This window comes from Hemitrygon akajei, chromosome 9 (assembly GCF_048418815.1).
Source record: "Hemitrygon akajei chromosome 9, sHemAka1.3, whole genome shotgun sequence".
NCBI classification, from domain to species: domain Eukaryota; kingdom Metazoa; phylum Chordata; class Chondrichthyes; order Myliobatiformes; family Dasyatidae; genus Hemitrygon; species Hemitrygon akajei.
In genome coordinates, this window is record NC_133132.1 from 81,104,930 (window position 1) to 81,131,789 (window position 26,860).

At 39.9% G+C, this 26,860-nt stretch overlaps 1 protein-coding gene across 4 annotated transcripts in view; it reads left to right on the forward strand.

The window, feature by feature from the left end:
* The window catches only part of phip (PHIP subunit of CUL4-Ring ligase complex), a 169,862-nt gene that overhangs the window by 123,665 nt on the left and 19,337 nt on the right, over positions 1 to 26,860 (forward strand). For all 4 annotated transcript variants that reach the window (XM_073056444.1, XM_073056443.1, XM_073056440.1 and 1 more), the window contains exons 23-31: positions 799 to 1,033; positions 1,968 to 2,084; positions 7,358 to 7,465; positions 9,353 to 9,477; positions 10,781 to 10,863; positions 13,065 to 13,176; positions 13,698 to 13,759; positions 19,417 to 19,572; positions 21,561 to 21,681. In XM_073056444.1, coding sequence (XP_072912545.1) covers positions 799 to 1,033; positions 1,968 to 2,084; positions 7,358 to 7,465; positions 9,353 to 9,477; positions 10,781 to 10,863; positions 13,065 to 13,176; positions 13,698 to 13,759; positions 19,417 to 19,572; positions 21,561 to 21,681 — 1,119 coding nt within the window. The remainder of the gene's footprint in view (positions 1 to 798; positions 1,034 to 1,967; positions 2,085 to 7,357; positions 7,466 to 9,352; positions 9,478 to 10,780; positions 10,864 to 13,064; positions 13,177 to 13,697; positions 13,760 to 19,416; positions 19,573 to 21,560; positions 21,682 to 26,860) is intronic.

The following is a 26,860-nucleotide window of genomic DNA, read 5'->3' on the forward strand; positions in this document are numbered from 1 at the left end:
CCATCCATGATTTTATTGACCAGTGGAACAGGTCTAAGGGGTATTATGACCTACATTTCCTCTCTCTCTTATGTTATTATAGCTTTAGAACTAAGAGATTTCCCACATAAGAACCTAAAAGAATTTGGATAATCTGAGAATCAAAAATAGATACGTGCACACATTAAAAATTAAGAAAGTGTGTCAGGTGAGATGGAATGGATGCATTATTCATCCTCCTGTCCATTCAAGAGCCAAGGCAAATCATGACAGCACCTGAACTAATAACTCCTACTGATCCTGTTGAAACTATTGTTAAGTAAGGTAAATATTAAAAATAAAGTACGATCCACTTTAAATCTACTACACAGTATTGTTTTTTCTCTTGTCCCTTACTGCTGCAATATCCTTCTTCACTTCCCTCTAGTAACCCCTCTACTAGCTTTTTCTTCCCTCCCTTTCCTACCATTCCATTTCCATCCTTCCTGCCCTTTTTACCCACTTACTCCCCCTTCCACTACGGCTTCCCCTTTGTGTTAAGATTATGTGCGGTCTGCACCCCCCAAACTCTGCATCGGTGGACATGAAGTGCAATGTGCTTGGACAGTTATGTGCAGGTGACTCTTGAAAAGCTTATCAATAAACTCCTCAATGTTTAGGATAGTAATACAGAGGACATTACTTCAAAGAAGTTCTGTGCAATTAAAGCAGAGAAGCCTACAAACTCTCAACACTTACGGAGGTAGTAACACTGTTAATTGTATATTTTTGAGGTCTTCCGTAGGAAGTCAGACCAACTTAATGTAATTCTTTTTTTAGTGATTATTCAAGTGACTATTCTGACTGGACTGCAGATGTTGGTATTAATCTCCAGCCCCCAAAGAAATCTTCACGGCAGCAAGCAAAAAAAGCTGTGAGCAGTTCAGAAGATGAGGGTGATAAAGAGAAAGGGAAGGAAAAAGAGTTGAAGAAGGAGAGGAAAAAACACAAGGAAGATAAAGATAGTTCTGCTGCTCCAAAGATAAGAAGGAAGCCAAAGGAAAAAAGGATGAAGGTGATGTCTTACTTCTTTTTGATGCACTTTGTAGAACAGAAAAGCAGAGGTAGCAACTCATTTGTTGTGTTACGAACCCCATAACTGGGTCACTTACCAGCAAAGATAGAGAGGTCCGTTGAAGTCTGATGGTACTGTTTTTAACAGTATTTATTGGTAAAAATACACAAAAATAATATCAATGCAAACATACAGATAATATACGTCGTCAATACTAAATCTAAAAGTGCGGGTATAATAATAATCAATAAGAAATAAGCTCTATCATTGTCTAGGGGATAATGTATTGTCCGATGGAAATATAAAAGTCACTTAGTTATTCAGGCTGCAGCCTTTTGGGTGGAGAGAGAGATTTTAGAAACTTGCCGGCTTTCCTTTATCCGATCTTGATCCGTAGTCGTACTTTAGCGAGGCCGTTCACTGGTGGCCTCTTCTTTAGCTAAGCCGTTCTTCCGTGGTAAGGCCGCCAATCCCAGGGAAAAGACGCACGCGAGCCCACCGGCTGTCGCTATTAAACGCTGTCATGGGATTTCTAGCGTTTCTCCTGGTGCGTCTGAAGGGGTTGTTCCCCAGACCCTCTTTTATCCTTACTCACGGGGTCTCAGATGTCAATCAGGTTGGGATGATGCAATCCCTCAACCAGCCCACTCTGGTCATCCCCTGAGGGCTTCAATGAATAGTACAGTATTCAATACACAATTCTGTCTCCAAGAGACAATGGCCATTATCCGTGGCTTTGTCTTGCTGAGGCCAGGGCACATTCCAAAACCTTGAGGATTCTCTCTCATTTTCTGGGTCTCAGCCCCGAATTAATAGCGATCTTGCGATTCTCAAGAAGGAGGGGGCTACTTTGTACCCTTCAGCCCGTCAGAGTTGTGGCACATTCGTAACAGTTGTCAAAATGACCATTTGAACATTACTTATGATTTTACAGAGAAGAGCTAGGGTACTACCAGGACAAGGCGAGACTTTGGAAGAATGGCTGCCACCAGTGTGGATTACAGACACTATGCCCAGGCGATGTCCTTTTGTTCCACAAATGGGAGATGAGGTATTGTAATTTCTTACAATTGTGATAGTGTTTACCTTTCAAAGTATGTTACTTTTGTTTGCTTTAGTTCAGTTCACCATAAAAAAAAATCCACCAGTTTCTTTAATCATTTTAATCATTCTACTTGGTAAAACTCATTTTTAAAATGCTGCAGAAATGTGCATCGCTCATTAGCCCAGCTCAAACAGTTCAAATGTGGAGACTCAGAGAAAATACTGTATTTTCATTTTAAAATCTTTCCTTTCTGTGAATTTCCAATACAAAGCACCTCCCTTCATTACACATAGTTGATATGAGATTCATGATATTTCAAATCAAAATAATCAGCATTTAAGCTGATTTGGTAAGAAATTGGTACTGTTAATTGTGTTGCTTGATCACATGCACTCACATAACATTGAACTATAAAGTGGCCTGATGTTATTAGTAGATGGTTTAAGTAAAAGGTCAGTAGCCTGAGACATCAACCAGAACCAGAGTTGCAGCCTGAGCTGCAATCTTGTTTTCCAATGTGCTGAGAGCATTGCTCTTGCTGCGATACTGTGAGGTAGAGTGAACTACCAGTGGGCAGCAGGTTGCTGCTAGTGAGACCCCATCCTTGTATTATTTCTGATAACCTGTGCAAAAAAAAAAGCTTTTCCCCCAAATGATCAGAAACTTTAGGATGTAATACATGTAAGACTATATTCCACTTAACTTCCCTTGTGAAAGTCGCCATCCTTAGTCAAATGAATGGGACTATATTGCACTTCTGACATTTTGTGCACATTAACACTGCACTGCAAAGCTGCAGGCATTCCTTATGTGCTCACACCTGCACTGGAGTTAACCTGCATCAGGTTGGTTTATAGGTGTGGTTTGTATTAATTTGGATCACTGTTCATTTAAAATTGTCCCACCTGAAGTTATGTGATTACCATGGGAAGCTGTTCAGATTGCAGAACAGCAAATTAATGCCCAGTATGTGTAGTTCAGGGTCAGAAATAATCCTGTGGAGTTGAAAGTGGGATATTCCTCACCCTTCGACTGTAGTTTGCTGTTCTTCCAATAATAAGTTGTCCTGAAACTGGACCTGTGTTCTATTCAACTGTAAAATAATTATATCAGTATAACTTCTAAACTCAGATTCTTATAAATTATGTCAATACACTGAAATCAAAATTAATGCACTGTTAGAATTTGATTATGTTCTCAAACTAAAAAAGGTTACTCTAATTGGAGCACTTAACTCAGAGAAAATATTAGTAATGTTTGGAAATCTGCAATAAAATGTCAGAATCAGGTTTATTATCACTGGCATGTGAGGTGACATTTGTTAACTTAGCAGCAGCAGTTCAATACAATACCTAATCTAGCAGAGAAACAAATAATAAATAAAATAGAAAAAATAATAAGTGAATCAATTACGGTATACATATATTGAATAGGTTAAAATAAGCGCATAAACAGAAATACTGTGTTGTGGCGACCCACTTCCTAGCGCACTAGAACCGGCTCACAAATAGCCAGCGCGCAGGCACAAAGGCCAGGTCCGCAACAAAGGGAAAAAAGCCTGCGGGGGTTTGTGAGTACATGTCCCTTAGAGCATCCGTGCCCGGGGAGGGCGGGATGAGGGAGGCTTTAAAGCAAGGCTGTGAAGTTCGAATAAAATCATCTTTAATTGCAGTTTACCAACTTCGTGTCGTTATTTTAGCACTGCGTGTAGCACACCGCTACAGTATATTTAAAAGAAAGTGAGGTAGTGTCCAAAGATTCAATGTCCATTTAGGAATTGGATGGCAGATGGGAAGAAGCTGTTCCTGAATCGCTGAGTGTGTGCCTTCAGGCTTCTGTACCTTCTGCCTGAAGGTAACAGTGAGAAAAGGTCATGCCCTGGGTGCTGGAAGTCCTTAATAATGGACACTGCCTTTCTGAGACACTGCTCCCTGAAGATGTCCTGGGTACTTTGTAGGCTAGTGCCCAAGATGGAGCTGACTAGATTTGAAACTTTCTGCAGCTTCTTTCGGTCCTGTACGGTAGCCTCTCCATACCAGACAGTGATGCAGCCTGTCAAAATGCTCTCCATGGTACAACTATAGAAATTTTTGAGAGTATTTGTTGACATGCCAAATCTCTTCAAATTCCTAATAAAGTATGGTGGCTGTCTTGCCTTCTTTATAACTACATCAATATGTTGGGACCAGGTTAGATCCTCAGAGATCTTGACACCCAGGAACTTAAAACTGCTCACTCTCTCCACTTCTGATCCCTCTATAAGGATTGGTATATGTTCCTTCGTCTTAACCTTCCTGAAGTCCACAATCAGCTCTTTTGTCTTACTGACATTGAATGCCAGGTTGTTGCTGTGGTACCACTCCACTAATTGGCATATCTCACTCCTGTATGCCCTCCCGTCACCACTTGAGATTCTACCAACAATGGTTGTACTGTGAGAAAATTTACAGATGGGATTTGAGCTATGCCTAGCCACAGAGTCATGTGTATATAGAGAGTAGATCAGTGGGCTAAGCACACACCCCTGAAGTGTTGGTCGTCAGCGAGGAGGATATGTTACCACCAATCCGCACAGATTGTGGTCTTCCGGTTAGGAAGTCGAGGATCCAATTGCAGAGGGAGGTACAGAGGCCCAGGTTCTGCAATTTCTCAGTCAGGATTGTGGGAATGATGGTATTAAAAGCATCCTGATGTGGGTGTTTGTGTTGTCCTGCTGGTCTAATGCCATGTGGAGAGCCATTGAGATAGTGTCTGCCATTGACCTATTGTGGTGATAGGCAAATTGCAATGGGTCCAGGTCCTTGCTGAGGCAGGAGTTCGTTCTAGTCATGACCAACCTCTCAAAGCATTCCATCACTGTCAATGTGAGTGCTACCAGGTGGTAGACATTATGGCAACCCACATAATTCTTCTTAGGTACTGGTATAATTGTTGCCTTTTTGAAGCAAGTGGGAACTTACGCTCAAAGCAGTGAGAGGTTGAAAATGTCCTTGAATACTCCCCCTAGTTGGTTTGCACAGGTTTTCAGAGCCTTATCAGGTACTCCATCGGGACCTTCTGCCTTGCGAGGGTTCACTAGTGATCACAGGGTCACAAGGTGCAGCGGGGATCTTCACAGCTGTAGTTGTGTTCTCTCTTTCAAAGTGTGCATAGAAGGTGTTGAGTTCTTCTGGTAGCGAAGCATCGCTGCCTTTCATGCTTATTGGGTTTTGCTTCAGGGGAGGTAATGTCTTGCAGGCCCTGCCAGAGTTGCCGTGCATCCAGTGTCACCTCCAACCTCGTTTGAAATTGTCTCTTCACCCTTGAAATAGCCCTCCGCAAATCATACCTGTATAGGCCTAGGTCACCAGATTTGAATGCTACAGATCTAGCCTTCAGCAGACAACATACCTCCCAGTTCATCCACGGCTTTTAGTTTGAGAATGTACAGTAAGTCTTTGTGGGCACACACTCATCCACACAGGTTTTAATGAAGTCGGTAATGACTGCAGCATACTCATCCAGGTTTGAAGATGAATCCCTGAGTACAGTCCAGTCCACCGATTCAAAACAGTCCTGTATGCCCTTCCCTTGTCCACACCTTCTTGGTCCTCACTACTGGTGCTGCAGTCTTCAGTTTCTGCCTGTACTCAGGGAGTAGAAGTACAGCCAGGTGATCAGACTTCCCAAGGTGAGGGCATGGAATGGCACGGTAGGCATTCTGGAGGGTGGTGTAGCAATGGTCCAGTGTGTTTTTTTCTTTGGTACTGCAAGTGATCTGTTGATGGTAGTTGCTTAGTGATTTTTTCAGACTGGCCCGGTTAAAATCTCCCAGAGTGATAGTGAAGACATTAGGGTGTGCTGTTTCATGCATGTTGATCCCATTGCTCAGATCATCTAAAGCCTGCTTGATGTTGGCCTGTGGTGGAATGTAAACTGCTACCAAAACGACCCCATTCCTGTGGTAGGTAAAAAGGACGTCACTTTACTGCTGGATATTCCAGGTCTGGTGAGCAGAGTTGGGACAGCGCTGATCTGTTTGTGTACCAAGAAGAGTTGATCATGAGGCATACTCCTCCAACTCTGCTTTTGAGAGACTCTATAGATCTATCCTGGCAGTGTGTGGTAAACTCACACAGCGATCTGAATCGCTGCATCCAGTACAGAAGGGGTTAACCAGGATTCCATAAAACAAAGGACACATGTGGTCCTAATGTCCCTCTGATACAGCACCCTGGCTCTGAGATCATCGAATTTATTCACCAGAGACTGCGCAATCGCCAGCAAGATCGTCGATATAGGGAGTTTAAAACCCTTTCCTTAAATGCACGTAACCCAATTTGAGATTAGATTGAATGTAAAATTATGTGATAAAGTAGGATAAGATGGATAAGGTAGGAAGTTGCTGCCTTGTTTTTCTTAATTATGTTGAAATGGCCAAAGATGAAATTGAACAAAACCTTGGAGATTTAGGCTGCATGGCTAAGTTGTTAGTAGTCCAAAGGCTGAACTAACAATTTAGACACTTGTGTTCACAGGCCACCAAGATAGGTGTGGAAGCACAGTAAATGCTTTGGTGACTCTAGATGATGTCTATTTGTATAACAATCTGATGTTTCAGATATTTTAGGCAAAGCAATCTGTAATTCTTGGGCAGTATGACCAGCAGATAACATGAAACTTAGAGTAGTATGGTTGACTCTTAGATGTCCTTTGAAATTCCCAATGAAACCAGCAGCAATTTCTTAAAAAATACCTTTAAGTTGTTAAAAAGTAGAAACTTCCCTGCACTTCTCCTTTGCCCCATTTGAATGAATGTGGTCATGTGTGCCTGACGTGAAGTTTACAGCCAGCCACTTAACTCAGCGCATCTTAGTTAATGTGACTTAAGCTTTGCACTTGCAGAATAGAGTGAATTATGCATCACTAACTGAAAATTATTTAATATATAATGTATGTGAAAATTTAAACTTTTTCACAAACGTCAGAGTATTTTTATACTGATTCATTAAAAAAGAATGACTTTGTTCATTGTTATCCTTTCCTCAAAGTAGTACCAGGAATGTTACTGTTTTCTCATTTTTAATTTCAGCATTACAGGAAATAAATACTCAAAATTTTTTGTGGTAATATTGCACTTCTCCCTTGACAAATTGTTGAATTATTATGCCTTGGTCAAGGAACTATTCATTGCTGTTAGTACTAAATCATTGTTTTGCAACTTAACTGTCATTTATATCTGCAGACTCTTGTGGGAATTGCAAATCAGCTACAAATATATTTTTACGTTTGAATTCTAGGTTTACTATTTTCGACAGGGTCACGAAGCCTATGTTGAAATGGCTAAGAAGCTGAAAATTATTGGCATAAATACTAAAAAGCAGGCATGGCACAAGATGGATTTAAGGGTAAGGTATCTTCGGCATCCTGGTACAGTTTATGTAAGATAATTTCCTCTGTTTTGCTGCCAAAACATAAATTATAACAGAACAATGGTTTTGACATTTAATTTCTTTGAATCCAAGGGAGAGTTTTTTTGTGACGTTGCTTAAGAGGATTATTGGGTGTCTACTTTTTTCTCTGAATGTAGATGTTGCACCCAAATTTACATAATATTGTGTTCATCTGTAGGATCTGAGGAAATTACTCATGAATAATTGTTTTTACAAGTTTTTACTATTTCCGCTCAAAATATACAGGTACTCTTTTTTTCCTCTATAGTCAAAGAGAGTATTTTCCATATTGTTAAACTTTGTTTTTATTTGCTATTTAACTAACAGATCAGTTTCTGCCTTCCGATTTAATTTCTTGATGATTTTAGATTAAATGATAAGAGTATCATATAACTTGGGGAAACCCAAATTCCATTGATTTTAATCAACGTTTGTGAGATAATAAACATGATGGCCCATGAGTCAGTGAAGTAACTAGTAAGCAACACATGGTAGAGGCCTTGGCTGATGTAATTTACTCGGAATCGATTTATTTTTGTTGTGTATGGAATATTTTAGATGGGTGTTTTTATTGGGCTTGTGTGTATTTGGTTGACCAACCCCATCTTCCAACCACTTGGTGTTGTATGCCATGAGTAAGCTTGTATTCTCTGGAGGAAAGGGGAAACGGTTGGGCAGAGTATGTCTGCCATACTGGACATACCGTACAATTGATCTACTTTTTAGGATTTCTCATTGGGCATTATCTGGTCTCCTTAAACATGTAAGTGGACTTCTGTATGCTGCAGGTACCAATCAATGAAAAAGTAACTACTTGTGTTACGAATATTTTCTTTCTGCCTTTAGAAAATTTAGAGTGCTTTCCAATGCATTGGAAATGGAAAATGGTTTATTATTGTAACATGTAGGGAGATACAGTGAAAATATTGTTCATACAGGTCTAGTCATTTCACAGTGGATTGAGGTACAGTAGAACAAAGTAAAACTATGAGAGGATGTAGAATGAACTGTAACACATACAGAGAAAGTGCAATGCAGGTAAACAATAAGGTGCAAGATTATAATGAGGGAGATTGTGATGTCAAGAGTCCACCTTATTGTGCAAGAGAACCATTCAGTAGTCTTGTTACAGTGGGGTCGATGCTGTCCTTGAGATTCAAGCCTTTGTATCTTCTGCCAGTGGAAGAGAGAATAACTGGGGTGGGTGTTGTCTTTGATCATGCTGGCTGCTTTACAGAGGCAGTGAGAAGTGTGGACAGATTCCATGGAGGGGAAGCTGCTTCCCATGATGTGCTGAGCTGTGTCTGTAACTCGCTGCAGTTTCTTGTGGACTTGTGCCTTACCAAGCCTTGATGCATCCGTACAGAATACTGTCTGGTGCATCGATGAGAATTGCTAAGAGTCGACAGGGACATATAAGATTTCTTTAGTCTCCCGAGGAAGTAGGGGTGTTTGTTGAGGTTTCTTGTCTGTGGTATCTATATGGTTGGATCTTTGCAGGCTGTTGGTGATGTTCACTCCAGGAACCTGAAGCTCTCAATCCCCTCACCTCAACACCACTGAAGTAGACAGGAGCATGGTGGTATATAAGCAGCTTTGAGGTTCAGGTTCTGAGAAGTTAAATGTCATCAATAGCCTATCCTGGTTCAATCATGTGGACACCATGGCCAAAAAGGCTTATCGATGCTCTACTTCTTGAAGTTTGCCCCTTCCTGAAGCATCTTCCCTTGTTTGCAAAACACTTGTTGCCTTTGTGACTCTAAAATTATGCATGATCATTCAATATGTAGACACCAGCAGGTTCATGATAAGTACAACTTGGAATATATTTTATTTTTTCAGGAGCAAGAACTGGTGAAAATTGTTGGGATCAAATATGAAGTGGGACCTCCATCTCTCTGCTGCCTCAAACTGGCATTCCTTGATCCAGACACTGGCAAATTGACTGGAGGATCATTTTCTATGAAGTAAGAGACATTTGTTAGAGTAAAATGTAATAATTACACCTTTATAAATTGATGTTTGTACGTACTTGGCAACATTTGATAGGGCGGCATGGTAGTGTAACGGTTACCATGACACTTTACAGTACCAGCAATGGTTCATTTTCTGCCACTGCCTGTAAGGAATTTGTACCACATCCCGGTTGGTAGGTTAATTGGTGGTTGTAAATTGTGCCATGATTAGGTTAAGATTAAACTGGGGGATTACTGGGTGGCATGGTTTGAAGGGCAGGAATGGCCTATTCTGCACTCCATCTCAATAAAATAAATAAATAAATAAACAGGGGAGCCAGTAACATGAAATCTGACAACATATGCTCATACCCCGTGGGCTTAGAAGTGCTATTGGTGGAAGCAAATTCTTTCAGACCCAGGTGATGTATAAGCTTTGACTTGAATTCAGGACAAGAATATAGGGAGAGGAAAATGCCCATGTTAACTCTTGCACAAGATCCAGATTTTGAACTTCCAGGCCTTATTTTGGTGTTCAAGATGGATTCCTGTTCAGATCCAGTGGGAATATCTAGATGGCTGAGAGGGGCAGTGGAATTTCACTGCAAACACTGTACCTGCAATCTGGTTTGGTATAAACCACATCGTGAAGGAAGTGGACATTAAGGGTTCAATTTGGTCATGGAAAATAAAAGGAAAAACGAGGCAGGGGAGACCCAGGATAAGTCTGTATAGTGTTTCTACTCTCAACCACTAATCCACAAGGAAACAAAAACTTGGCATTTCTGTGTTTCTTTTGGTATCTTCAGCTTTATGATTGTTTGCTATATCAAAACTGCACCATGAGTTCCCAACATTTATATTAATGAGGCCTTTACTTGCATTCATTGGGCACCCAATGGAGTCCATTTTTAACTTTTATTACTTTCATTCTGGAAGAGACATACTAAAGAATAATGTACGTGTTGCCTTTGTGAATTAAATGAAAATATAAATCTGGAAAGAAATAAAGTGCAGTACAATTAATTGTTAGAAAATGGGTTATATTGAACAAGGGCAATCTCGTTTACTGGAAGTTGGTTATAACTTATTTATGTTTAATAATGTCAACTTCTGCATTTGCTACATAATTTCCAAGTAACACTTTATATGACAATATAAAACAAGTTTAAAAATTACAATAACATTACATAGTCCCTTATCCAACTTTATTTCTGGTATTTTAAATATCTTCAAAAAGATATTAATTTTCTTTGTATATTATCAAAAATCATGGGTTTTTCTTTTAATGATGTAGTTTTTATTTTGACTGTAGATATCATGATATGCCAGATGTTATTGACTTTCTTGTACTCAGACAACAGTTTGATGAAACAAAATCTCGACGATGGAAAGTTGGTGAGTAATGGAAGTGGGTTTATCAGTGTCTTACATGGTCTTGGATTCTCATTATTTCTGTTTTGACTGTGGTAGCACAAATCAAGTCCTATATATTCCAAAATAAGCCATACTGTGTGGCTTAAAAGTATCTTAACCTGAAGTGGAGCAATATTGTGTTAACTTCTGGGTCCCTCAACACCTGGCAGGCAAATCAAACTCTGTATTTTCATTTGTCACTCCTCTGGTTTTCTTTCTGAATGACAAGGTTAACCCTGTGAAAGTGACTGAAAATTCAAATTATTCCATCTCGTTTAACCTACTGAGCATAGTAAATGTGTTAAGAATGTGATTGGTGGTGTTCTTGAATCATATGGTACTTTGTACTTTATATATGTCAATATAAAGCAATGACATACTGTATGCCTGGGAATTCGTACACAGCTGCATTTTCCTACACCACTGAACAGTGATTTTCTTTCCATCCCTCCAGAATGGAGAGCAATTTTGACAGTTACAGTTACACTGCTCTGAATGCTCAGCCAGGTAATTCTAGTGACAACACAAGAGATTGCAGATGCTGGAATCTGGAGCAACACGCAATTTGCTAGAGGAACTCGATGAGTCAAGCAGCAACTCAGTGAGTCAAGCAGCATCTATGGAGGGGAGTGGTTAGTTGATGTCTCAGGCCCAGGCCCTTCATCTGGACCTGAAGCTTCAACTATCTGTTTCCCCTGCATAGGCTCTACCTGACCTGCTGAGTTCCTCCAGCATTCTTGTGCATTGCCCCAGTTTTAGTGGTAGTTACACAATGGATACTGCCTTAGGACCATGGAAAGCTCCCTTTCAATTATTGCAAAGGAAATAAACCAAGTTATATCAGGAAAAACATGCACACAAACTACTGGATGAACTCAGCAGGTCAGGCAGCATCTGTGGAGAAGAATAAACAGTTGATGTTTCAGGCAAAGTCCCTTTTATCAAGACTGGAAAAGGAAAGGAAAAACAGCAGAATAAGCAGGTGGAGGGAGGGGAAGGAGTACAAGCTGGAAGGTGATAGGTAAAGCCAGGTGAAGGGGAAGGTATGTGGCCGGGGGTGATGAAATGAGAAGCTGAGAAAGGTGACAGGCTGAAGGAGACACAATCTGAGAGGAGAGGAGAGTGGACCATGGGAAAAAGGGAAAGAAGAGAAACACCAGAGGGAGGTGACAGAGGCATGTGAGGAAAAGAGAAGGGGTAAGAGGGGAGGGAGAATGGCAAATGGAAAAGCAGAGATGGGTAGGGGAGTGGAATTATTGGAAATTGAAGAATTTGATGTTTATACTATCAGATTGAAGGATATCCAAACAGAATATAAAGTGTTGCTCCTCCAAGCTGGGAGTGGCCTTACTGTGGCAGTAGAGCAGCCATGGATCAACATGTGGGAATAGTGGATAGAATTAAAGAAGTTGACCATGAGAGCAAGCGAAGATACACATCAGGGCAGTCCCCCAATCTATGTCGGCTCCCACAAATGTAAAGAAGGCTTCACTGGAACAGTAGGTTATTTTGACATATTTGCAAGTAAAGTATTCCCTCACCTGGAAGGACTGTGTGTGGCCCTGAATCGTGCATATCCAGAACAATCTGCACAGTACATTTGTGGGGCTATGTTGAAACTCCATTTGATGAAGACTGAAACTTAACTTCTACTCCCTTTACTACAGCATAATACATCCTCCAGTTTCTCACCTGAGCTTCAGATATCGTGTTCGTTTCCCCTCCCCACCAACATCCCAGATAATTGGCTCTGACTCTAGATAGACATTCTGATCTTCAGTACTCATTACAACTAATGCTTGTAGCAGCAGATCCATTTTCAAAACAGATTTTGGATCATTGGTGCTATGACCATCTATGAACAGGCATTGGATGCACTAGAGTTTCTGAACCTGCATTCCCATATTCAGTCAACAATGGAATGAGATTTTCATCATTCCTATAAAAAATAGTTTATAACATGGTTGAGCTTAAAGGTTGTTATTGAAGTTTAACTAGTATATTTTAGTCAAGTAAGACCATACAAATTTTGTAAGACTGAATGATATTCTATCAGAAATATGAGATTACTGCAGGGGTTTGCAAAATATTCATTGCATGGCACTTTTTTTGATAATTGTTTTAGTACTTTTGCTTTGATGAGGTTTGGCAACAAAATATGAATGTATTTGTTTCTGTAATAGGTGATCGTTTTCGGTCGGTGATTGATGATGCATGGTGGTTTGGGACAATTGAAAGTCAAGAGCCCCTACAACCAGAATATCCTGACAGTCTCTTTCAGTGTTACAATGTCTGGTAAGATGATCGACACTGTATGCTGAACGTAAACTGACATAAAGTAGATAGTAAAGTAATAAAATTACACTAAAATTAAGAAGCCACTTGGTCTTTCTGTGACCTTTTTTTCATACAACCATGGTCTATTATAATAGCTGCTAACTGTTTCTTGAATAATTACCATCCAAATGCTCTAGGAGCAAATCCAAAGTCCTTTGCTGCAGTTCCCTCCTTTCTAGTCCCTCTACCTCCTATCACCCTTCTTTCTTTTGCATCTCATCATTTCTCCTTCAGACTTCTATGACTGAAAGATATGCAACACTTGAGGGAAGGCATGAGATTTTCCTCCTAAATTTTTTTTTCAAGGTAGACAATTTTTGAAATTTGTGTGCTGTGTAGAACTGATGAATTGTGCTTTCTAAAAAGTCACATATGCTTTAAAGGAGAAAATGTATAATTGAAATTCATTCTGAGTCAAGATTTCAGTAAAGGATCTGTGAATATTAATCTGTGCATACTTTTTGTCTTTTTACTTCTAGCTGGGATAATGGTGACACTGAGAAGATGAGTCCTTGGGATATGGAAGTAATACCTCCTGATGGTATGTACAAAGAAACCATAAAAGAAAGAAAGTATACTTTTGCCATAACTGCACCTTCTAATCTTTAAAATATCAGATATTAGGTGTATTGATTCTGGAAGTGAATGGTAAGTTTAATTTGTGGCCAAAGTAGTAATTTTTTTGTCTTAATTATGTGTGTGTCCATTCAGCAATAATACACAAATTACTGGAGAAACTCAGCTGGCCAGATGCTGAGTTCATCCAGATTTTGTGTCTGCGGTATGGTGCCCATTCAATTGTTTTCCTTGATCTTCAAATTCTGAATGTTAAAATGCATGCTAATGGACACTTACTGTGAATTGAATCAAAACAAAAGCCACAATCCCTCACATAGTCTCTTATAATAATGTGTAAGTTTTACTTAACTATATCTTTTAGGGTTGCAGTTAATATGCAAAGTATTTTACTAATTTTACTCAAATTGCAATTATAGAAATGGTTATACACATGTTACAGTTGAGCATTAGATTTGTTGTTTAGCAAATGTGTAAGTATTCATGAGTAAATAGAATTCGAATTTTAAAAAAACTCAAAATGACGTTTCTTGTTCTGTGGAAAAGATGTGGTGTTTTATAATATAATGTAAAAATGTATTGCATTCTTTGGCGATCGATAAACAAGGAAGTGAAAGTTAATTGCAATTCCTGTGTGAAAGTAGCTGGAGTTAAATTTTTTTATGTAACATGATCTGAGTAAATAATCAACACCTGTTAAAATATGATGTGTAGATTGATACCAGATCATTTCAATCATAAACTGCTGTTCTTATAATGAGGTTCATTGCTGCATTGGGAGCGAGTATGAAGCAGGTTTGTTTCTTTTAAGTCATTAGTTGAGGAATGGGCAGAAATAGAACTGTATTGTTTTTAATTATCTTCTGTAGATTGAATGTGGTGTAGATTTTCTGCAAAATGCAGTCTGAATGTGGGTGTTTTTGCAACATGATCTTTTCCCACACTTTTTTTAAAAAAAATGGTTTTACAAAGAAAGGTTTCTAAATGTTATATTATTTTTAGATAAATACAACAGGATATTATTTGCAAATGCATGCTTTTATGCTGTTCCATGTCTGGGTGAATCTTGAGGCAAGATTTATGGGGTGAGGGTGGGGTAGGAAGGCATATACAAAGCACAGTGGAAAAGCTGCCATCCTGAAGATGTTATTTTTGAGAGGAGTGATTGATATTAACTTTTGATAAAGTTTGCTGCTGTCTTAATATGATATATTAATCACTAGCATGAATATTTAAATTCAGTTCCTCGGCAATTTGTTAACTGAACAGGTCATATCTCAGCACTTCTCTTCGTTGACACTCCTCAACTCCTTTCAGGAGCCATTTACTTGGCAGTAGAACAACCACATCAATTTGGAAATGTTCTTTTGAAGTATGCAGTAAATTTCAAATGTTAAATGATCTATTAGTTATCTGATTGAAACAAATAATTTTCTTTGAATGGTAACTAGGACATGCATTTTCATATTTAGCATGTTGTAAAATCAATCATATATATCATTGCTTATATTAAATTTTGTCCTAGAGTAGTAATTTAATAACCCTGCTTCAATAATTGCTGGAATGTCGCCATTAAGAATTTCATTTGGTGTGTGGGAGAGGGGAGGAAGGTCCTTGTGAATTTCTTGGACAATGTTTTAAACAAAATTAGAATTTTACAGGGTATATCTATCAATGGAATTTGTCTCCGCTGAAATTTTACTCAATTCTCAGTATTTCGTTCTCCTAAAATGTCAGGTTTGGATTTGATACTATGTAGGATTGCTCAGTTTAACAGTGATAATTTCAGTCCCAGAACTATTTGATAATGCACACATATTTAAAATGGGATATTGCAATGACTTTAAAATCTTATTGTTATATTCATGCTGAGAAATACAACTTTCGATTACAGCTTTCATTTTGTATAGGTTGAACAATCATTGTATCACTGTTGCAAACTTGTGGGCTGCAACCCCAATGCCTGTGTGGCATGTTTCTCTCATTTGTCTGCTGCTTTCATTTTCCATGCCCACAGCCCTGACCTCCTTTCTCTGGGTGCAAGCAGAGATAATAATGCCTGCGCCTGACATATTGATAATCAAGTGTAAAAGCCACCCTTTTCATTCCTCCATCACTTATCTAACAAACTTATGTGTTTACTACCATCAAAGTATTATTATTACTATGAATAGATGTGAATGATAAACTAGGATTCATTTCTGAAGTGATAGGATTCAAAATAGTCAAATTATATTAAAATTACATATTGTTCTGCACATTTTAACACCTAGAATTCAAATGACACATAATTTTGGAGTCATGTGACTAGACACTGATTTTTTTTCTGAAGCTACAGCTGACCATTTATTAGTCACTTTGTATCAATCTAGAAATTCATGTGGACACCTCTCAGCGTCTCACCCCTGTGCAACTGATATGTTGATTCTGAGAAATTTAGACCAGTTAGTTGTCATTGTTGGTCATTCCAGAGACAACCAAGTTTTACTGAAGTAGGCCAGGATCAGTATCAAAATACCTTCTCTTTGAATCTTCAAAATTCATCAGTCTTACTTCCAAACTTGTAGTGTTTGTGCTTGACTCTCTAATGTCTCCTGAATTGCTTCAATCCTCCAACACCTTTTTGCAATGCTGATACCTTGTTGTCCCTAAGTTGATTGGACCCTCAGATTTCTTCTGAGACATGACATTTCTCTGTCAACATCTACTTCACTTCAACTCTTCAATTTGCCTGTGGCCTCAGCCCAAAAATGTGGAATCTCCATTACCTATCATCCTTCTCTACCTCACAATGGCCACTTAAACTGATTGTTGATATTAATCCCAGACCCTGAACATCAATGAATTTCAGTCCATTGCACCTGCACCTCTCTATCCCTGATTCCAAATGAAGGCATCCCTTAAAACCGCTGTCCCTGATCTTTGATGAAAAATTCATACCCTGGTGGAATGATGGAGCAGGCTAGATGGGCCATATGGTCTACTTATGCTCCTGTATTTTATGGTCTTTATTATTCTAACATTGTTTCTGGATCCTGGGCTTTGATCTGTATTTTTTAGCTGCCTGCCCTCCCCCAAACTCCAGTTCTCAAATCTGGCTCAGTCCCATTGAAAAAAATCACAACATCCCTTCAGCATTCTCAGATGCTGCTGAAATTTTGTTGCAGAGATGTGGGCCACAACCCAAATGCCATTTTTGCATCACATAGGAAGATCCACTGAAAACATTCATTTTCCAGTTTTGATCTCCAATTTGAAAATATAAGCACAAATGAGAAAAAAGGATTTAAAGGATACCAAAACAGTCATGAAATGAAACAGTGCAAATTGAGAGATTGCCTGAGAAAACGCTTAAAATTATTTACTTTTCACTTAATAACTCTTTAGGTAGCTAAAGAGTATAGAGTTATACCCAAGCAGTTGGGTATAAGTTTTTTTTTGTCTTGAATTATTGAACGGGTGCTGTTGTAGTGTGGCAGGCTGACCTCTACCTTGCTGAGGTGAAGCGGCAACCCCAACACCCCCTCTTACTTACCCCTCGAAAAGGACCCCTCACCGGACCATCAGAACAATTGTCTGATACTGTCACTGACCACATCAACTCCAGAGAACTCCCATCCCCTGTCACCCAACTCATAGTTCCCTTACCCTGCACCACTCGTTTATGCCTTCTACTGTGTGTGTAGGCCCTTTGTCGCTGCCTGATTCTGCCCCACTGAACTTGTGTCCGCTTATCTTAACTCCATTGTATCTCCCTTGGTTCAGTCCCTATCCACTTGCAGCTTTGACACTTCACCTGCTCTCAATCCCTTAAACAACTTTCAATTCCCTGGCCCTAACCACCTCATTTTCAACATGGATGTCCAGTCCCTGTATACTTGTATCCTTAATCAAGAAGGCATTATATCTCTCCACTTCTTTCTCAAAAAAAAAGACCCAACCAGTTTCCCTCACCACCCTCTTCTGTCTGGCAGAACTGGTCCTCATCCTCAATAATTTTTCTTTTGACTGCTCCTACATTCTCCAAACTAAAGGGGCAGCCATGGGCACCTGCATGGGCCCCAACTATGCCTGCCTTTTCGCTGGCTATGTGGAACATCCCATGTTCCAAGCCTTTACTGATAATGCTCCCCAACTACAGTGATGGCTGCATTGTTTCTGTTTCATGTACCCAAGCTGAGTTCATCAATTTGCCTCCAACTTTCCACCCTGCTTTTAAATTCACAGTCCATTTTTGACACCTCTCTCCCCTTTCTCAATCTCTTCTGTCTCCATATCTGGATACAAACTGTCTACTGACATATTTTATAAATCTACCAATTCTTATGGCTATCTTAACTATATCTCTTCCTACCCTTTCTCCTGTAAGAATGCTATTCCCTTTTCTCAATTTCTTCATCTTCACTGGATTTGTACCCAGGATTGAGTCTTTCTAGTACATCAGAGATGTGATGTTCTCTTCCTGCAAGGAAACAGTTTCCCTTCCTCTATATTGATGATGCAGCCCCCACTCACATCTCCTGCATTTCCCAGACTTGTATGCTCACCCTTGATTTACACATGATTAAGGGAGCATCTTCTCGCAGCCTTAACAGGTATAGAGTTACTTTTGTCCTCGCCTATCATCCCATGAGCATCTGCATCCAACACATTCTCTACAACTTGCACGATCTTCAGTAGGATCCCACTGCTAAACATATCTTTGCTTCCCACCCACACTTCGTTTTCTGTAGGGATCGCTCCCTCTGTGATTCTCTTGTCCCTTTGTCCCTCCCCATTAATCTCCTTTTTGACACATATCCCTGCAAGCGACAGAAATGCTATGTCCGCCCATTCGCCTCTTGTCTCACTTCCATTCAGGACCCCAAGCTGTCCTTCCAGGTGAGGCAGTGCTTCACCTGCGAATCTGTTGGGGTCGTCTATTGTATCAGGTGCGGTCTCTTCTGCATTAGTGAGACATGGCTTAAATTGGGAGACCGCATGGTCGAGAACCTCCACTCTATCCGCCAAAAGCAGTATTTCCTTAGTGGCTAACCATTTTCATTCCTATTCCCATTCCAACATCTTGGTCCATGGCCTCCTCTTTTCCCATGTTCAGAGTGGAAGAACACCTCATATTTTACCTAGTTAGCCTCCAACCTGATGGCATGAACATTGATTTCACCTGATAATTTTTTTTCACTTCCCTTTCCCTTTTCTTCTTTGCCCACCTTGGCCTCTTGCCTCTTCTCCTCACCTCCCCTGCTATCCCTCCTTCCCTTTCTCCCATGGTCAACTCTGCTCTCCTATCAGATTCCTTCTTCTCCAACCCTTTATCTTTCCCACCCACCTGGCTTCAGTTATCACCTAGCTAGTGCTTCTTCCCGTCCCTGCACCTTTTCTTCTGACATCTTCCCCTTCCTTTCCAGTTCTGAAGAAGGGTCTCAGACTGAAACGTCGACTGTTTATTCATTTTCATAGATCGTGCCTGACCTGCTGAACTCCTCCAGCATTTCGTGTGTTGTTCCGGATTTCCAGCATCTGCAGAATCTCTTGTGTTTATCATTTTATATGAATTGCTTTTTTTTCAGTCAAGTAATTAATATAATTTCTGTTGGATCTACAATGTGTGTTGTATTTCAGCTGTGTTCCCCACTGAGCCAGGGTCAAGTGTTCCATTGACGGCTGCTGAACACAAGGTACAATTGTACAAATCTCAGGAAGGAGAATGGGGCTGCAGAAAGAGAGATGAAGAATGTAATAGAATTAATGCTGGGATCAGTCAACTCATAACTCTTGGTATGTCCTAATGCAATAAAACAAAAGAAATTAATTAAAAATAAAATCTGGCATTGAAATATGAAGCTTTGATCCATTTTTTAATTGATTTCACTACCTCCTGTTCTTAAGTCCTACCCTCACCCAGTCAACTCACTTAGATGTTTTGTTCCAGGAGGCAGTCACACTCTGTAGATTCTATTACAAGATTGACTAATATTCCTGAATTGGAAATTTTAGCAATAGAAGGGAGTTCATCTAACTTCAGTCAGATTGATGTGCTAGATTTGTTGATGGGTTTGTGTACAGTGAGAGGTTAAGTAGGCCAGGTCTGTACTCTCAGTTTAGAACAGTGAGGCGTAATTACATGAAAATTTATAAATTCTTATAAAGCTTTACAGGTTAGGTATAGGAATGGATATTCTCAAAGCTGGAGAACTTGACCCAAGGCTTGCAATCTTAAAGTAAGATGTTGGGCTTTCAGAAAAGAGGAGAAATTTTTTTCATACTGAGGGTCCTGAATTTTAGAAATTCTCTACTGAAAAGTGGTTTGGAAGCTTAGTGCTGAATATCTTCAAAAGTGAGATTGAAAGATTTTTGGATGCTATGGAATCATATGACATGCAGACAGAAGATCAGTTCCGATGATAATGAAGCAGGTACAAGGGGCCTAAGTGACCTAATCTCTGTTTATATTCCTACGGTCAAACTTCTGTCAGTTCATTGATAACTAATTCGGAGCTAAGTGTCATTGGCAGGAGCTGTTTAAAGTCCTTTAATACTGTTTGCTCTGCATCCAAAATGCAAAGGTTTGCTGGGGTTAACTTTCCTTCATCCTGACTATTGCCAGTTGTTTAAAAATAATGTACAGTAAGAGTAAGGGGGTAAAATGAAACCTAAATCCTCAGTACCTTCCTGGCTTTAAAGTACCTTTTCCTATGGTAAGTGCCCAGTGCAGTTGGAGCTACCCTTTGTTGCTTGATGAAGTTTCATCTTGAAATGGATGAAATCCAGTCCTCCTGCTGGGTAGAGTTGGGTTTAATTTTGGAGGCAATCCCACTGAACTAATTCGCACCAAATTTCTGCTGATATCTGAATTTGCACTCAGGGGAAAAGTAAAATCCATCATCTTGAGTTACTGTGAGCTGCTGATGTAGTTTAAAAGGTCAGTGATGTCGCAGTCAGATTGCTGCCTCGTGGCTCTTGGTATCTTGACTTTGTATTCCGCTTGAACTCTCAAAGAGTTCCTCTTGCTAACACTCACTCTGTCATTTCCTGGCAGAGTAACCTCACGTTCAGATACTACTGCACCTAGCATCACTTTATATACAGCACATACAATCAGTTTGTGTATGTAGATCAATCATTGTGTTTTATAGGATTGCTTTTATATTTATTTATTGTGTTTTTTTATGCTGAATGTTTTTTTTAATGCTGTATTGAATCTTTTAGTTCTCCTTGACACTTGTCATTCTTTCATACACAATAAGCAATCTCGAATCTTGGGTTCTGTGGCATTTACGTGTTCTTCCTTTGACCCTAAAGGTGTGCTAGTTGATAAATTAATTAGCGGGTGTAAATGACTACTGTTGTAGCTGGGTTTGAAAACTGGGTGGAATTGATTGGTATGTAAGAGAGAATTAGTTAAAAGAAAGTAAGTGAGAAGAATGGGGATTGGGGAGTACTCTGAGAGAGGATATAGAATGGTGGCCTGCTCTATCATATGAAATTAGGACAGGTGAAAAAGCATGCTGCTGAACTGATAATTAAAAGATAATTTGCAGAGTGCCATTTTCTTAAATGAATTAATATATAGCTCATGCATTTCATTCATATCTAATTTTCAGCATTGATCTCATCTGCATGAAATGCCTCCATAAGGAAGGTATAGATAAGTTTTTTTTAATTGCAGTCTCTATTCTAGGCTTACAATAAATTAAACAAGGTGAGATAATTAAGTAACTTACTGTATATTGTGAATAATGCAAACATATACAATCTCTTTTCAGATATTGCTGCTCCATTTGTGGCACCTGTGGATCTCCAGGCTTATCCTCTGTATTGTACAGTTGTGGCGTATCCCACAGACCTCAACACAATTAAAGAGAGGCTAGAGAATAGGTTTTACAGGTGAGTTTGCAAACCTTTATACGTGGGTGAAAGCAAAAATGCATTGTTAATCACAGTTGCCAGCACTTATTGTAGCTCTCTATAACATGGATAGTTAACTTAGTGATAAAAATTCTGATGTCACTTTTGACTGAGATTTCAATCCAATTGCTGTCAGCTATTTAAGTGAAATATCCTCTCCCAGCAGGGGAAAGAAACAACTTAGGCATGCTCCCAGTGTCCTTCAGCACCTCTGGTAACTGAGATAAGGCATAGATGCAAGAATATACAAGAGTATGGAATAAAAGGTCAAAGGTTATTACCCAGTGTTTCATACAGTGATGTTATTATCTGAAGTTTGTACTGGAAAGTTGCCCTGAGATATTATGAAGCTATTCATGCAGAGGTAATATAGATAGACTAAATTTAACAGCTCTGGCTCAGATATGTCTCTTGTTTCATTAGCAAAGTGATTGACGAATTTAAAGGGAAAATATCTCTTTGACAGTAGATAGGAACTGCCTGCAGCCTAGCAAGTCAATCCTTTTTACTGATGGAGAATATTTGAAATGGAAGAATAGCTAAAAGTGTGAACTGCGAATAATTGATCTGTATTTGTCAGAAAGTTTTGTCACTGTTTATATTTTCTTCAAAGAAGGCATTAATTGCCAATGTTCACTTCCTGTAATGTCCTCTGTCACTCTGATCCTCTAAGACATTTTTTTCCCCCCTCCATTTTTGGTTTCCTGATCATCTGAATGTAGTTGAATTCTCTGCTAGTAGAGTGACTTTGGTGTACCAAGCCCTAGGATTTCTTCCCTAAAATTTTACAGCTGTGTCTTTCTCTGTCTTAAACAAATTCTTTGTCTAAGCTTATAGTATTCTTTCTTGCATCAGCTTAAACGAGGAGATCAGGAATCGAAAGATTGAGTTTGTGAGACTAATGTTCTGAGTTGTGTATATTTCATTGAAAGGAGTATTGTAGGGAAGGCAGATGAGCTCAGGATATGGATCAGCACGTAGAATTATGACATTGTAAACATTAATGAGACTTACTTGCAAGAGTGGCAGGGCTGGCAGCTCAGTGTTCCAGGGTTCCATTGTTTTAGATATGATCAAATCGATGGGATTAAATCAAATCAAAATCAAACAAAAGTAATTATCATTCAAACTATATATAGGTAAAGCTGAATGAGATAGTGTTCCTTGGGGGCCAAGTGCAAAACATTCAAAATGGCAAGCAAATATTCAAAAATAGCGAGTAACATAATCGAAATAGCGAGCAAAGAAGCGTGAGCAAAGGTGGAGGATGGCATTACATCTCAGGGAGAATGTCATGGTGGTGCTCAGATAGGAGAGCTTGCATACTGAGACTATAAGGCTGAAACGGAAGAATAACAAAGGGATGACCAAGTTAATGATTTTAAATTGGAGAAAGTCCAATTTTGATGGTGTCAGAAAGGATTTGGCAAGTGTGGATTGGGACAGGCTGTTTTCTGGCAAAGGTGTGCTTTGTAAGTGGGAGGCCTTCAAAAGTGAAATTCTGAGAAGATGGAGTTTATATGTTCCTATCGGAATAGAAGGCAAAGATAACAAATTTAGGGAACCTTGGTTTTCAGGAGATGTTGAGGCTCCCGTAAAGAAAAAGAAGGCGCACAGCAGGTGTAGGCAGTGAAGGAGCAAATGGGGTACCTGAGTAGGAGAAATGAAAGAGGAAGTGAAAATGAAATTTAAGAAGGAAATCAGAAGGCATGAGGTTGCTTTAGCAGACAAGATAAAGGACAATTCCAGGGGCTTCTTATAGAAGTACTACGAGCAAAGAGCTTGCAATGGATCATCTATGCATGGAACCGAAAAGGATGGCGGAGCTCTTAAATGGATTATTTTGAGTTTGTATTTACTTGGGAGATGGACATGCAGCCTATATTGAGACAGAAAAGCAGTGAGATCATCGACTCTTATACAAGGTGCAGAGGAGTAAGTGTTTGCTGTCTGGAGGAAAATTAGAGTGGATCCCTAGGGTCTGACAAGGTGTTCCCTTGGACCTTGGGAAGCTAGTACAAAAATTGCAAGGGCCCTACCAGAGATATTTAAAATGTCCTAGCCATGGGTGATGTGCCAGAGGATTGGAGGCTAAGTAATGTAATTATGTTGCTCAAGAAAGGCTCTAAGAATATACCAGGAAATTATATGCCGGTGAACCTGACATCAGTATTAGCAAGTTATTAGTAGTCATTCTAGGGGACTGGATAGACAGTGGATTTGGGTTAATTGGGACCAGTACATTTTGGCTGAATTAAGCGACCGCCCCCATTAGCTGGTTTCATGGAAATAGATAAAAAGGTACATTAAAAAAGGCAAACTACCGTTTAACTGTGTAACAAATTATGTATATAACTGAAATACAGAACAAATGTGAACATTTCAAATGCTACTATAATACTATTAAACTGTGTGTTAGTTGCTAATAGTTATCGATGGAGGAATACATCCAGTGTACGTTCCCATGTATGGGCTGTCCAGGGATGGGTAGCACCTCTGGTGAAGGGGCTTGTTGTGTCCATTCTGGAGCTGCTCGCTCACCTTTGGACCCCACCGGACACTCCGCTGTCACATGTGACTCCAGGTAGCTGTTTGCATGCAACAGTGGCCACACCATGGTACATCACTTTGGCAGGCAGGCTAAACCAGGTGAAGGTAGCTGGTGGATCTCAGAACTTGCTGAAATAGGGACGTGCCTGTCTTAGCATGTGAAATCAGCTGTAGCAGACTTGGCGTGTAATCTCAACAGTGAGATCTGATGGACAAGAAGACTGCTCTGCCATGCTTTGTGGAGAGCGAAGGGTATGATAAGGTGCAGAGAAGTCATGGCTGTCCATTGCAAACAATGAAGACCCCAGTTGGTGATGACTATTTGAACCACTGGACCTGGAATTCTGAGGTCCAGAGAGTGGAACTGGTGCAGTGCAATGGTTTTTCCACATTTAAAACTCTCCCACACAGGTTTCACTACCGTAGTTGGATAGGATGACCAACCAACACACTGCCGTGTTCCTTTGACTGACTGTAAATGAGCAACATTTGTGTAGACACCTAGTGTAGATAATGGGCTGCCTTACTGAAGTAGTGATATTATTTCATTTTCACTTCCGGCCTTTTCTGGCATTTTCAAGCCTAAATTCTATATTGTTTTCCTGCTTATTTTTTGCCAATTATTAGTGGTAAAAATCACTACTTTTTAAACACAAACACATACAACTAAGGCTAGTTGGAAACTACTTGTCCACTATCTTTCTGCCTGTTATGCCACTGGTCTTCTATCTTTGGTAGTGTTCAGGGCTTCCTTCATCATGTCAATAGCTTCCTCTCAGTTTTCCCTACTGTCAGTCATGCAAGTCTCAGCTGGAGACTCAGGAATACCAGCACACTCGGATGAAGAAGGATTTTCAATGCTGCTTCCATAACAATATTGTCATACCAGTCAGGGTTGTTAGCCCTGAGTTGAACCCCTGAACCAGGAGGGCCAGTGGACCACTCTTAGTTTAGCCTCTTCTCTTTAACCTGTTTGGCATGGGTGACCCTACCAAAAACCAAAGCATAATGCTCCAGTCAACATAACTCTCCAGGGCTTTGAGGTACGTAAGCCTGCAAACCCTTCGACAAGCTTGTGGTACTCTTGGAGATTGGCCACAGTCTCCTGTCCTATTGATCAGCATATTGTCCCAAATAAACAAAGGGAATATTGACTATTTTCTTGATTAGGTTTTGTCCTTTAAGAGTTGTCCCAAATAAGTGGCTGCCTTGATTAACTGACAGACCAATTAAGCGGAGTGCACTATATAATTATTTGCATAGACAGGAACTGATTAAGGAATAGTCAACATGGCTTTGTGCGTGGTAAGTCAGGTCTAATCAAACTTATAGATTTTCAAGGAAGTTACCAGAAAAGCTGATGAAGGCAAAGCAGTGGAGGTTATCTACGTGAACTTTAGCATGGCTTTGACAAAGTCCTGCAGGGGAGATTGGTCAAACAGGGTCAATGGTTTGGCATTCCAGGTGAGATAGTAAATTGGGTTAGACATTGACCTAGCAGGGGAGTTCAGGAAAAACTTTTTTCACCCAGAGAATTGTGGATCAATGGAATGCTCTGCCTCAGCAGGCAGTGGGGGCCAATTCTCTGGATGCTTTCAAGAAAGAGTTATATAGAGCTCTTAAAGATAGTGGTGTCAAGGGATATGGGGAGAAGGCAGGAATGGGGTACTGATTGTGGATGATCAGCCATGATCACATTGAATGGCGGTACTGGCTCGAAGGGCCGAATGGCCTACTCCTGTACCTATTGTCTATTGAATGTCACTGTTTCAGAAAGTCTCTTTATGACTCGGTCTACCCCATGCCACCTAGGAATTATAGATCTGTATTCCTAGATCCCTTTGCTCCACTGCACACCTCAGTGCCCCACTGTTCTCTGTGTAATTTCTACGCTGGTTGGTCCATCCAAAGTGCAAAACCTCATACTTGTCTGTATTAAATTCTATCTGCCATTTTTCAGCCCATTTTCCCAGCTGGAACAGATCACTTTGCAAGTTTTAATAGCCTTCCTTGCTCTCCACTACACCCCCAATCTTGGTGTTACAAAACCTCGAACATTACAGCGCAATACAGGCCCTTTGGCCCATGGTGTTTTGCTAATCTTTTAAACTACTCTTAGATCAAAGTAACCCTTCCTTCCTATATAACTCTCCATTTTTTCTATCATCCATGTGCCTATCTTAGAGTTTTTTAAAATACCTCTAACGTATCTGCCTGTACCACCACCCCTAGCATGGTGTTTCAGACACCCATCACCCTGTGTAAAGAACTTAACCTCAGACATTCTCCATATACGTTCCTCTTATCTCTTTCAAGTAATTCCCCCTTGTATTATCTATTTTCACTCAGGGAAAAAGCATCTGGCTCTCAATTCTATCTATGCTTCTTATCACCTTGCTCACCGCTCATGCTCCTGCAAATTTACCAGATTATCGTCCAAATTGTTAATGTACATAAAAAGTAACAACAAGCCCAGCACACTACTAGTCACAGGCAACTTACCTACTGTCTTCTCCTGCTAAGCCAATGCTAAATCTAGTTTATTACTTCATCCTGAGTGCCAAGTGACAATCAGCTGGACCACCCTTCCTACAGGACTCTGTCAAAG